This window comes from Peromyscus leucopus, chromosome 8b, assembly GCF_004664715.2.
Source record: "Peromyscus leucopus breed LL Stock chromosome 8b, UCI_PerLeu_2.1, whole genome shotgun sequence".
Lineage (NCBI taxonomy): Eukaryota > Metazoa > Chordata > Mammalia > Rodentia > Cricetidae > Peromyscus > Peromyscus leucopus.
The window spans coordinates 88,667,353-88,680,181 of NC_051086.1; the positions used below are offsets into that span (position 1 = coordinate 88,667,353).

The following is a 12,829-nucleotide window of genomic DNA, read 5'->3' on the forward strand; positions in this document are numbered from 1 at the left end:
ATGTTCCAGGCCACAAGAGGAGGGCATCCTGCAGACACTTGCCAGGCCCCTTCTCTCTCTCCACCACAGTCCTTTTCCCCTAAGGCCCTTCTCTGGTTTCCCCTGATTTCCGTGTTAATTCTTCTTCTTCCTTCCTTTAGCATTCCCAGTCTCCCGTCCACTGGCTGCCCTCGTCTCTCCAGAGAGACTTGGTACTGTGGCTCCCACCACCGACATGGGGTTTGGTAGCATTAGAGGTCTATCCTGCTCCTCCAGGGCCTTGTCAGTGCCCCCACATCGCTGGCCTGGCAGCCCTGTGCTGCTGCTCCAGGTTACCCCACTCCGAGACACTCCCCGCTCCTCCAAGGCCCCATAGCCATCGCCACAGAATGTTCTTTGGTATGTGACTTGGTAGTGGCCCCTTTGTGCTGACCGTCCAGTTTCCCAGCTAAGCTGCAGTCGCTTTGGAGGTGCAAACTAAATTTCGTCTTTCGCATACCTAAAAAGAATAAATTCTTGTTAATGTTCCAATCAGTGAATGTTAATTTCATCTTTTTCTCACCGGGTTTACAAATTCCTAGTAGTCTGACATTTCTTTTTCACTCTTTTACAAAAACATCAGATTGTGATCATCAGAAATAGAGGTTAAGGCCCATCACACATGGCAGATCTGAACCTCGCTTTTAAACTCACTTCTTAATCCATCCCAGGGTTTCCGATTGTTCCGGGTTAATGCTTCTTACCGAGGGTGTGTTGTATTTGCTGCACTGAATGGTAAGAAAGAACAGCCTTTCTTTCCCGCATAACTGACTTCACTTTTGTTGGAGGGTTGCGGCCAGCCCTTCCATTTCACTGCGGTTATTATATTGGTGGCATTTTTTTATTTAGGAAAAGAAAAAAAAGCTTTATTCCACATGAACTTTTGTTACAAATCAGTTGATTGGGGCCAATCAATGGCAGATCTCTGAAAGGGTGTGGATTATCTGGTTAGCCCTTTGTGTGGCAAAAGGCTTAGATGTTGCTTGGCGCTTGGCTCTTTCTTCGGCCTGTAAAGAAGTGGGTTTTGAAGGATCAACACCTGACTGAGTCCTGCCTTTTTCATGGTAATGTTTTCACCTGAGTTGCTCCTTATAGTACTAAGACTTGGTTAACTAATACTTATTTAACCTTGGAACAATGTTCATCGTAATCCGATTGGCAGATAGTCATTTTATTTAGGCCTTTTCTGTGTCTCGTCAGGACCAGCAAATCTCAGTAGAGGATGCTGGGAGCGACTCCCTGCCCCCAAATAGGTCACCACTGCTTTGTGTCCCCCTTCCATGGGACATGTTTGGGCACCGTGGGCTTTAAACCCGTAGCCACATATTAGCAAGATAGATTTCCCCTTTGGACGGAACCCGCCTCTTCTAAAGCCCCACTCCTATGACTGTGGTGGCCCCTGTCCTTCAGATGAGACCCAGTGTGGTTCTTACATTAGTGCGTCCGCAACTGTTTTTCCACGAGAACACTCCCAGATGAACATTACCACTAATTAATACACAAAACGATCCAGCACAATTTAATTATTTGGTAATGTTTTTCAGTGTTTTCTTAAAGATGATGCTTTACAAGTCAAGGCCTGAGCTTGCCTGGGTCGTGACCTCTCCACAGTGTTTGCAGTCTTGTTAAACAAGAAGAGAGGCAAAACATAAATTAGCGTCTCCATTATAAGTTACCCCACACTTCCTGATCTTTCAGCACCCGGAAGCCATCGGCGTGGCTGTAGAGAAAGTTGCTCGAGGAAGATGGCGGTGATTAGAAAGTCCAGCTTTCTTTTTTTTTTCTTAAGGAATTTTTTTATTCATTTTACATACCAACCACAGATCCCCCTCTCCTCCCTCATCCCGTTCCCCCCAGCCTCCCCCTCAACCCACCCCCTATTCCCTCCTCCAACAAGGCAAGGCCTCCCACGGGGAGTCATCGGAGCCTGGTACATTCAATAGAGGCAGGTCCAAGCCCTGCCCCCCTGCCCCCCCCCCCCCCCCCCGCATCAAGGCTGTGTGAGGTGTCCCACCATAGGTAGTGGGCTCCAAAAAGCCAGCTCATGTATTGGAGATGGGTCCTGATCCTACTGCCAGGGGCCCTTAAGCAGATCAAGCTACACAACTGTCTCCTTGTGCAGAGGGCCTAGTCCAGTCCCATGGAAACTCCACAGCTGCTGGTCTAAAGTTCATGAGTTCCCACTAGTTTGGTTTGATTGTCTCTGTAGGTTCCCCATCATGATCTTGATGCCCCTTGCTCATAGAATCCCTCTTCCCTCTCTTCGACTGGACTCCTGGAGCTCGGCCTGGTGCTTGGCTGTGGATCTCTGCATCTGCTTCTATCAGTTACTGGATGAAGGCTCTATGATGACAGTTAGGGTACTCAATGATGTGATTACTGGGGTAAGCCAGTTCAGGCACCCTCTCCACTATGGCTAATAGTCTAAGCTGGGGTCATCCTTGTGGGTTCCTGGGAACCTCCCCAGCCCCAGGCCTCTCCCCATCCCCATGATGTCTCCCTCCATCATGGTATCTCCCTCATTACTCCTCCACTCTGTCCCTGCTCCAGCTGGACCATCTCATTCCCTCATGTTATCATCCCCCACCCCCCATCCTCCATTGTCCCCCTCATCCCCATTACAGACACTTTGGAAATCAGTATGGTGGTTTCTCAGAAAATTGGGAGTCAGTCTTCCTCAAGACCCAGCTATACCACTCTTGGGCGTATATCCAAGGAATGATCAATCATACCACAAGGCCACTTGCTTAACTATGTTCATAGCAGCATTACCTGTAATAGCCAGAACCTGGAAACAACCTAGATGCCCCTCAACCAAAGAATGGATAAAGAAAATGTGGCACATATGCACAGTGGAGTACTACTCAGCAGTTAAAAAAGCAAGACATCATGACATTTGCAGGTAAATGGATGGAACTAGAACATATCATCCTGAGTGAGTAACCCAGACTCAGAAAGACAAACATAGTATGTATTCACTCATAAGTGGACACTAGATGTAAGCAAAGGATAATCAGACTACAGCCCACAGCTCCAGAGAAGCCAGCTAACAAGAAGGACCCTAAAGGGACACATGGATCACCCTGGGAAGGGGAAATAGAAGAACTCTCCATTAAAGTCCAGCTTTCTGTAGTGAGCAAGAGGTGTCTACAGAGCCTCTCTTTTAGGGAGACCAATGTTTTCCTCTGTGAGAGGAGAGAGATGAGGTAGCTGGGCAGAGGATGCTGGGAACCTAAGGGGAGAAAAGCAGCTGATTTCCTTAGTTAGTATGAGCCAGAAAGCCAAGACAGGAGCATCACTGAGCTCAGGAGTTGAAGGCCAGCCTGGGCACATAGCCAGATACTGTCAACAACAGTCACAATTGTAATGAGACCGTTCCAGCTTTTTTCTGTTAGCTTTGAGGAACCTTCCAAAGTTAGCATTAGAATTTATTGTTAATGTATTTTTTTTAGTGTAGAAGCCTTTTTTGTTATAGTTGAAATACATGTAACTGTGTTCGTGAGTGTGATTACCCCCGTACCCAGCTTTTGTTATTTTTTTGCCTTTGGACCTCTGCTCCGTCTGACTTAGTGTCTTTCCCGCTCCTCTTCAGCTCACCCATTGCAGACTTGGCCTGCGGACTCCTCCCCACAGAGAGCACAGCTTCTCCTGCCAGGTTTCTGCCTGCCGTAGGATATGCCTCCTTTCCACGTAGCATCGTGTGGGGGGTTCATTGGTGTTTTTATCTTTCTACCTCTCCATACAAGGTCACTCCACAGTCATTCAGGAACTTGGCAAATGTATGTTGATGAGCGTTTGATTTTTTTGGTTGATAGGCTTTTTTCTAGTTGATTTATTGAACAGTAATAATGATTAGTTTTTAATTTGTATATATCATAAATAAATTTCTACCATGGAATCTTTATACAGTCATCTTTTGAACCAAGGAGTTAATATTGTCAGGAGGGTTTCTGCGTGCGTGCGTGCGTGCGTGCGTGCGTGCGTGTGTGCATGCGTGCGTGTGGTGTGTTTATGTGTGCACACATACACATGCTAGGACTTGAACTGGTCTCTATGCGTGTAGACAAGTACTTTACCAGTGAGCTGCAACTCTGCCTTCCACTTTGTTTCTTATGGACTTCGTGATGGTGCATTGTTATTCTTGGCATATAGTGGACAAAAGCAGCGAGTGAGATTGAGAAAATCTGTCTTGCTTTGTTGACAATTCATGGTATAGTGTATACAAAGCCCAAGCTGAAGTTTTTGGAGGTTTGGGGGGTAGGCAGAGGGGATTGTTTTATTTTGGAGACAGGGTCTCACTATGCAGCCCTGGCTAGCCTGGAACTCACTATCTAGACCAAGCTGGCAGAGGTAGGCAGATCTCTGTGAGTTAGGAGCCAGCTAGTCCACATATTGAGTTCCAGGCTAGCCATAGTGAGACCCCATCTAAAGAAAAGCCCTATTTCGGATCACACCCGCACCATTCTGACTTGAGGATGGAACTGTACCATACACTTCGGTATCTCCGGCTTTGGTTTGGTGTTCCCCAATTTACTGGTCCCTTGTCTGCTGGCGTTAGTGGGAAGGACCTGCTTCATTGTTACTGCTTCTGAGTTGTGGCATCTATGCCTTATTTAGTTTTATTTGGAAAATCCTGTTTTTTTGTGTGTTTTGCCTGCTCATTCACATACACAAATAAGTAGATTCTGCTCATATCATTCAAGCTTCCTCCAGTTTCCTCGTTAGTCCTTTTCTGTGCCCTGTAACACATCTTTCTCTCGGTAACCAGGGCCGCAAGCTTCTCATCATCGGGACCACCAGCCGCAAAGATGTCCTTCAGGAAATGGAGATGCTTAATGCCTTCAGCACCACCATCCACGTGCCCAACATTGCCACAGGAGAGCAGCTGCTGGAAGCTTTGGAGGTAAAGATGAGTCGCTGTTAGAAACTGTTCATCAGAAAGGAGTTGAGGCCTGAGATAATTAAGGAAGGGTCCTCAGCCATAGCAACGGGCATTCAGTGGCACATCAAGCTGGAATGTGGGGGCCCTGGGATGTTATCTTCAATGCTTTTCAGAAGCTAGAGAGGACGGATGCAAAGGAGAGCGGATGGGTGTGGGCAGCACACAGACTGTGGGGGTCAGTCACTCTCTTCCCAGCAGGTGACACCTCCAGACTGCATGACAGGGCCTCAGATGGGGGCAGTGTAGGGGGTCATCACTGTCTCTTCCCAATGGCTGGCAGCACATTTCTTTACATTTAATAAACCAGAACAAGGATTAAATCCTTTGAAACTACAAAAAAAGCTACCCAAACTTTACAACTTTATAACGTAGAAATGTTTCCTTAATTTTTAAAACCTTTAATTTAAACACTGAGTCTTTCATTAAGTGTTGATTAATATTAATGTGCACAAATGACTGGATGAGATCTGTTGGAAAATGTGATGTAAGTCGTTCAGTGTGGGAGAGTCAGGGAGGCTTCTTAAAGGTCCCATCACTTAGAGTTGCTGTGTGCTCCCCACAGAGCGGAAGTCAGTATGAGAAGTAGTTCTGGGTCACCTGTTTGAGCAGCCTTTTGTAGCTGGGATGGGTAAGAGAAAAAGTCAGTCTACTTTGACACATACAGATTGTTCCTAGGAAGGAAGGCTAACACATTTAACTTGTATTTATCATAAGACTGGAGCTGCTCTCCCCCAGCAAATATCTCTAAGTTTACTGGAGGTCTCTAGAAAAACAGCTTAAGATATGTCTCTTCCAGACAAGGCAATCTCAGCACCAGGGAGGCTGAGGCAGGAGGATTACCATGAGTTTGAGGAGAGTCTGGGCTATGGAATAAGGCCTTGCCCTTGTATGGTCACGCATGGCTAGGAAGGTCAGTCCATCCCATTCAGGAAGCTCCTCCCACTGGTCACTTAAGCGTGTGTTGGTGTGTGCACTGTAAGTGTCTTTATTATTGTTTATTGCTTTTGTAGCTTTTGGGCAACTTCAAAGATAAGGAACGCACCACGATTGCTCAGCAAGTCAAAGGGAAGAAGGTCTGGATAGGAATCAAGAAGTTACTAATGTTGATTGAGATGTCCCTGCAGGTAAGGCGATTCCTTCTCTGGGTGAGTCACAGGAGGGGCAGTGGCACACCAAGAGGACCTTCGATCCTCTGCCAGGGCCCAGGGACACGGGTGCCATCCTCAATCTTCAGAGACAAATGAGAACAGCATAGTGTGACTCTTAATTTTAATGTGGAGAGTTACTAGGTCTAAAAATTAGAAAGGACTTCAAAGAGCAATCTAGAGAATATGAAGGCCATGTCCACAGGTTGTCAGTGAATTGGCGCAGGTCACACTCTCCGCTGTGGTGCTGGTCACACACTGTCCGCTGTGGAGCTCTACATCACAGTCAGCAAGTGACTGCAAAAGCCTGGGAGACGTGTCAGGACAGACGCACTGACTTGTACAGGTTAGATGTGACCTGTCTATGTCCCCTGACTGAACTCCTAGAAATTTCTTTCATTTTTTATTTTTGTGTTTGTTTTTTGAGACAGGATTTCTCTGTGGAGCCCTGGCTGTCCTGGAGTGCTCTATGTAGACGGGGCTAGCCTCACATTCAGAGGTCCGCCTGCCTATGCCTCCCTAGTGCTGGGATTAAAGGCGTGCGCCACCATGCTTAGCTCCCTAGAAGTCCCGTGCAGACTGCTGTACGGTTAAAGCATCCAGGCTGCCGTAAACACCTCAGCCCAAGCCTACTGCCCTTATCACATCCTGTCACAGGCAGAGGAGACTACTTTGGAACTTCCTGGTATCTACCACGACTCCCTCCCTTCTTCTGGAACTCCTTGTCTCCATGTGCCTGTACACATGCACACATGTACATCATACATGTGTGCAGACTAAGGTCTGTGTGTTCACACTCCTCGGCTGCCACCCACTGTGCACGGCCCCAGGGCCAGCTCAGCACTCCCTCGCACAAATGAATGGGCATGTGAATGAGTGAATGAGTGATCCATCCCCAGACTTGAGTAGATAGATTGGAGTTATTCTAAGCATTGTGCGTCACTGGGCAGCCCTGCCCTTCCCAGTGTGAGCAGTGGGGTTTCTCAGATTCACATTTACAGCTGAAGGAAGCTCTAGGGCCAATAAATAAGAAATATGGAGAGAATTATTTTACTTTTCTCTGATAAACTTAATTTAAAATTAAATTTTTGTGGTTTTCAGACACCAAGAGTTTCCCGAGCTTCCAGCGACTGTTTCTAAGTGGATTTATGTCTTTTCCATTATGAGCAGTAAATTAGACCATAGACTGAACGCTGTGCTCAGGCTTATTCCTGGTGAAGGCGCACATACAGGTGTATTGGCTCTGTCCCTGAGACGAGATAAATCTGTCAGAAAGTCAACACTACCTTCTTTTTTTCAGTTTCAGTACGATCTTTGAAAATAATTGCATAGAAGAAACTATGCGAGGTTTTCTGCTCCCCCCCCTTCCTCCTCTTCCTGGGATGCCTGCAGCTCAGTGATCAAGTTAATACCTCTTATGTGTGTGGGGTAGAAAGTGAGAGTGGCGTGTTCGGCCTCATCTTCAGCGACTGACACTTCACAGGCCTGGGGTTTGAACCCCTTCACGTCAAATGGATTCCGTGCAGCTGAGTGACTTCTCTTTAGATCTGCCTCAGGAGCTGAGCCCGAGTAGAGAGGCATGTAGTTCAGCAGAATGGAAGTCATGCTCACTCGGCTCGCCATACCCGATTTTGTTAAAACTTGCTCAGTGTTGAGGATCTGCTCTGACTGGATGTCACCTGAGGGAATAAAGTCATTTATCTAGATTACTTTTTTCCTCCCTTTCTCTTGACTTTTAATTCCATAGCTACAGGCAAGTCAGTAAGTCGTTCCTCACACATATTAAATATAGTTAATGGGCAAAGACCTGCATGTGCTGACGACAGCCAGCTCCAGCCAGCTCCATTTTTTAGAAAGAACTTTGACAACCGATTCATGTGTAATTCTAGTCCCAAAGAGGAAAAATGGTTCTTTTGTTAGCTGTTCGCACTTTTTCCTAGTTCTTTGTAGTCTGACCCCTTAACTTTGATACATTTGAAACTTCTGTTCAATGTTTCGCTGGGGACAGAGGGGAGAATTTTTTACAAAGTGGCTGGAGGGGAATTTGATTGCACAGTTGCCCGCAGCTGCGCACAGCGTAGAGCACAGCGTAGAGCACAGCGTAGCATTTGCCAGCTGCTCCTAGAGGGCAGGGAGTTCCTCTTGGGAACAGACTTCTGCCCTACAACATGCTTTCAAAGTGAGGTGTTTCTTACAATAAAAATTCATACTAAGGAATTAGAGATGCTTGTTTGTAATGATCGTTTTCCAGGTCACCTCAAGTCTCAATAAGAATACCATATTTACTAAGAATACCATACACTTAAGAAAGTGGAGTAAATTGGATACAAAATGACAGCTTAGAGAGGTAATTAATAACAATGACTCAACCGAGCTCCTGGATCAAAACCCACCATCTCGTCTTGGGCCTGTGGCACACTGGCAGCCAGAGACCAGGTGTCCCAAGAGCCCATCAGCACCTTCTGCCCTCTTAAGTGTGGTGGCATCTCCACCAGTCCCAAAAGGACACTGCAGCTAAGAAAGCCAGGTCACTGAGTATGTGCAAGTCATAGCTGTATTCTGGTCACTCAGTCAGCCTCAATTTGGTTTCTTCAAGTTCTGTCTTCTTCCTTCAGTAAGATGTATGAATTAGATATCATTTCAACTCCACGAGTCATAGCACCCTGACAGCATCCAAGCATGTCTGGACCCCCATGAGTGACCAGAGTCTAGTTTATGGTGGTGCCCTACCGGTATGCTTTTCCTCCTCACACCAAAATAGCCAAGGGAGCACTTGGCTGAGGTGCCCATGAATGACCAGTGGCTTCTCCATATTGGGAAGTCCCGCTGGCTTCCAAATAACATAAGCTGCTTTGTTATGCCTCCAAACATTGGCCAGGGAGCAGGTAACACATCCCTGAGTGCCATTGGAAGCATGTGACCAAGCCTCGCCCTGGTGTGAAAAAAGTGTTTTGTTTTGTTTTGTTTTGTTAATGAAAAGTGCCATCAACAGGTCTTCTTTGTTTCTTCTGATGATTTTAGATGGATCCTGAGTACCGAGTGAGGAAGTTCTTGGCCCTCTTGAGAGAAGAAGGCGCGTAAGTATACGCCGTGCTCAGGAGCACCCACTGTAGGTAGGTCCCCATCTGTGGGGTCCCAGGGCTTGCCCTGAGCACTGATGCACTGCAGAGCACGAGTCTGGTGGTCTCTTTCCTACATAACCTTGTTCCCATGTATTAGCGTCTTCCTGTGCTGTAGGTCTGAGGGACCAAGCATGGAAGTGGGGCTGTTCTGTCTGTCTGCCCTCCTTGTTCTGTCCGTCTGCCCTCCTTGTCCTGCTTCTCAAAGCTTCTTTGTCACAGCACAGGGAAAACTTGAGGGTACATATTTATTGGAACCTGCTTTTAAAATGCATGGAGCTGTGACCATTTTCTTTTAGAAAATGCCCATCAAATAGCAAATGCATGTTGGAAAATGTAGAGAAAACAGGAAGCTTTTAGTGATTTCTTGGTGAATTTTTTTTGGAAGAGCTCATGGTTTTGTGTCTGCTTTGGAATTTCTTTTGCAGTAGCCCTCTGGACTTTGATTGAAAACGGACTGTTTACAGCAGTGACCAAGGGAAGTGACCAAGGTAAAGATGGCCTGGGATCGTCACTCGTCGTACTCAAGACACCGGACTAAGTGACACATTCACCACCCTCAACACACTTGCTCTGCATGATTAGTGCAGTGAACTCCCTCGTGCTTTTGAGATATCCTACTGTTTCCTGGAAGGTGTAAACTTGCTTTAGACCACTGTGCTCACCGCCCATGCTAGCTAAGATGATTCCTGCTTACGTGGGAGGCACGCTGCACCTGTGCACGCTGCTCCCACCACGCCCACCCCTAGAAAACACTTGGTCTACCAGAAGGTAGGCTTCTACACGTGACCAAGAGCGAAGGTGGAAGTTCCGAGGGATTCACTTAGTGCTCCTCCGTGCTAACAGCTGGGTATCTGGTTAAGAGGTTCTTCCACAAAATGGGTTATTATCTTTGTCTGAAGAAGCAGGCTTTGAATGTCTAAGATGCTGTTCTCAATCATTTTCAGAGATATTTCCAAGTTGCAATCAGGAGAGCTTTCCTAATCGGAAGTCCCATCATTCCTGTGGTGGCTGTGATATGCCCTGAGTATAATTAATTTGTTCTGTGGTAAGAGATATGCTAATCATTACCACTTGGTAGATGCTGTTAAAACCTTATGAAAGATACATATGGAAAGCTGTACATCTCTAAACAGAAAAAAAATATTAAAATAATTTACAAGCCTCTCAGCTCTAATTAGTGTCCCAACTGTAAGTGGGTCAGCTCCCTGGGATGACGTCAGAGGCTTGTTAGTACCATCCTCTTCCTTTTCCTCCGCCGAATGGCTTATAATTTACTCTCCCTGCATCTCAAGTGATCTGTAATGTCTAAAGCACATAAATAAAACACTATTACCCAGCAAAACAAGCCACCTCCTAGTCCTCTCTCAGTCCTTGAATATCCATCCATTCCAGTGTGTTCAGTTCTTCCAAAACAGGAGGAACACACCCAGCCCTTTGGAGGGTGATTTGTCTAATCAGTGGGTTAGAAGAAATTTAATTAGGTCGTCATTTGTGGTGATGAGTCTTAGGGAGCATGCCCCTGTCCCCGCTGCTGCTAAAAACGCAAAGACAGTGATCCGCAGTCATCCAGGAGGCTGGATGCCACAGGGGCACCTGGCTATGACTCTGACACTGTCCCCCAGTAGAAGGCAAATCATCTCCTAATCTTGCTGTCTGTATACTTCGTTTTGGGTTTTCATCCCTGGCTTATTTTGTGGCTTTAGAAGAGTGGATTGTGTTGTGAAACTGTGATGCCTGTGGCCAGTACCGTGGTCCCCGTCCATCACCATGGTCCCTGTTGTCTGTGGTCCTGCCTTTCTCCTCCCAACAAAGCCGTGTATGGATTAACTTATGTTTCTTGTTCAATGAAGTTAATGTCTTGTGTTTTTGTCCAAAATTATATTGAAAAAGATAAATATTATATTGTGTAATGCAAATTGAAGGAATGCAATAAAGAGTAAATATACTTGAAATGTTGTGTAGATCAGTATTTTTACCAAACAGCACCAATCGCTTGACAGGACTGTACGAAGAAGGGGCTCAGGAGAGAAGCCCCTCCTTATTCCATTATAACTAGCACAGGAAATGGATAGTATTAAGGGGACTGGAGAGATGGCTAACAGTTAAGAGCACTTACTATTCCAGAGGACCCAGTTTGATTCCCAGAATCCACATGGCAGCTCACAACTGTCTCTAACTCACACATGTGGTACACAGATATATATGCAAGCAAAATACATAAACTAAGTTTTAGGCCAAGCTGATGGCACATGCCTTTAATCTCAGCACTTGTATTTATGTATGTATTATATATGTATATGTATGTAGTTAGTATCCAAAATGTGGGGTTTTTTTGTTTTTGTTTTTTTTGTTTTTTTTTTTTTTTTTTTTTTGTTTTTCAAGACAGGGTTTCTCTGTGTAGCTTTGCGCCTTTCCTGGAGCTCACTTGGTAGCCAGGCTGGCCTCGAACTCACAGAGATCCGCCTAGCTCTGCCTCCCGAGTGCTGGGATTAAAGGCGTGCACCACCAACGCCCAGCCAAAATGTGTTTTAAGATTGTCTTATTGTAGCCTAAAAATTACAGTGAGCAGCCTCTAAGTTTTGATCATATATCCTGGAATTATGGAGGAGATTCAGTTATGTCTAATAATCAAACCCTAATCAACAGACCTGCGGAAGCAGAGTCAACTATCCATAGCCACCTGACCAGACACAGAAGGCAAAGGCAGGATTTCGGTGCTGAGGCTGCACCCCAGTGACATCCAGGTGAGCACGAGCACACCATGGCATCAAGATGCGCCCATAACACCTGTGGTCCGCAGGAGCCCCAAGGGGGTGCACACCTGTAATCCCAGCACTCCGGAGGCCGAGCTGGAGGATCAGTACAACTTTGAGGCCAGCCTGGTCTACATAGTGCCAGGATAGCCATCACTGCAGAATGAGACTGTGTCCACTCTGGAATTGCAATGGCGTGTATTTGTGACTCTCTAGCACAGTCTCCATAGTGGACAGCCCCCGTCTGGGGATTGATCAGTGGTGAGATAGCCAAGTTCTGCTAAGCCAGGCATGGCAGTGGAACACCGTACTTTCTGCTGAACTCACTTCCTGAGTGTAGACCCACTATTCGTGCAGATATGCCCAGCAACACACGAGAAAACCAGCAGGTCCACCCATCAGCCTCACTCCATTTGCCTTGCTTCTCCTAGCTTTCTCCTTAGCTAGCTCTTCTCCCTGAATTGGTGCCTCATCCATAAACTCAACAGCCTGTCTTCAGAATAATATTGCTTTGAATAAAACCTCACAATATTGTCCCATTTTCTTCACTCAAAAAAAAAAATTTTTTTTTTTAAGAGGAGGTCTCACTGTGTAGCACTGGCTGGCCTAGAACAGAGATCCACCCATCTCCACCTCCCAGGTGCTTAAATTAAAGGCACGCTCCACCACGTACAACTTACAACATTCTCTTTCCAGTGTTTCTAACTAATGTTCAAGCTCAGCTATAGATTGTATTCTCCTTAATAGAATACGATGGTCATAGGATACAGATAGCCTTACTAAGTATGACTAGGGACTATTTGGCAATCTTGTAGGTTTAAAAAAATAAAAAATAAAACCCAGAATGCT

The 12,829-nt window shown here is 46.0% G+C and overlaps 1 protein-coding gene across 2 annotated transcripts in view; it reads left to right on the plus strand.

The window, feature by feature from the left end:
* Positions 1 to 10,572, plus strand: part of Nsf (N-ethylmaleimide sensitive factor, vesicle fusing ATPase) — a 145,288-nt gene extending 134,716 nt beyond the window's left edge. The window contains exons 18-21 of one of the 2 annotated variants that reach the window (XM_028882667.2): positions 4,787 to 4,921; positions 5,971 to 6,084; positions 9,127 to 9,182; positions 9,653 to 10,572. In XM_028882667.2, the coding sequence (XP_028738500.1) occupies positions 4,787 to 4,921; positions 5,971 to 6,084; positions 9,127 to 9,182; positions 9,653 to 9,674 (327 nt within the window). In that variant the 3' untranslated portion in view covers positions 9,675 to 10,572. Of the gene's footprint in view, positions 1 to 4,786; positions 4,922 to 5,970; positions 6,085 to 9,126; positions 9,219 to 9,652 lie in introns of both variants that reach the window. The other variant, XM_028882668.2, reaches the window with a different exon arrangement.
* Positions 10,573 to 12,829: the final 2,257 nt, after the last annotated feature.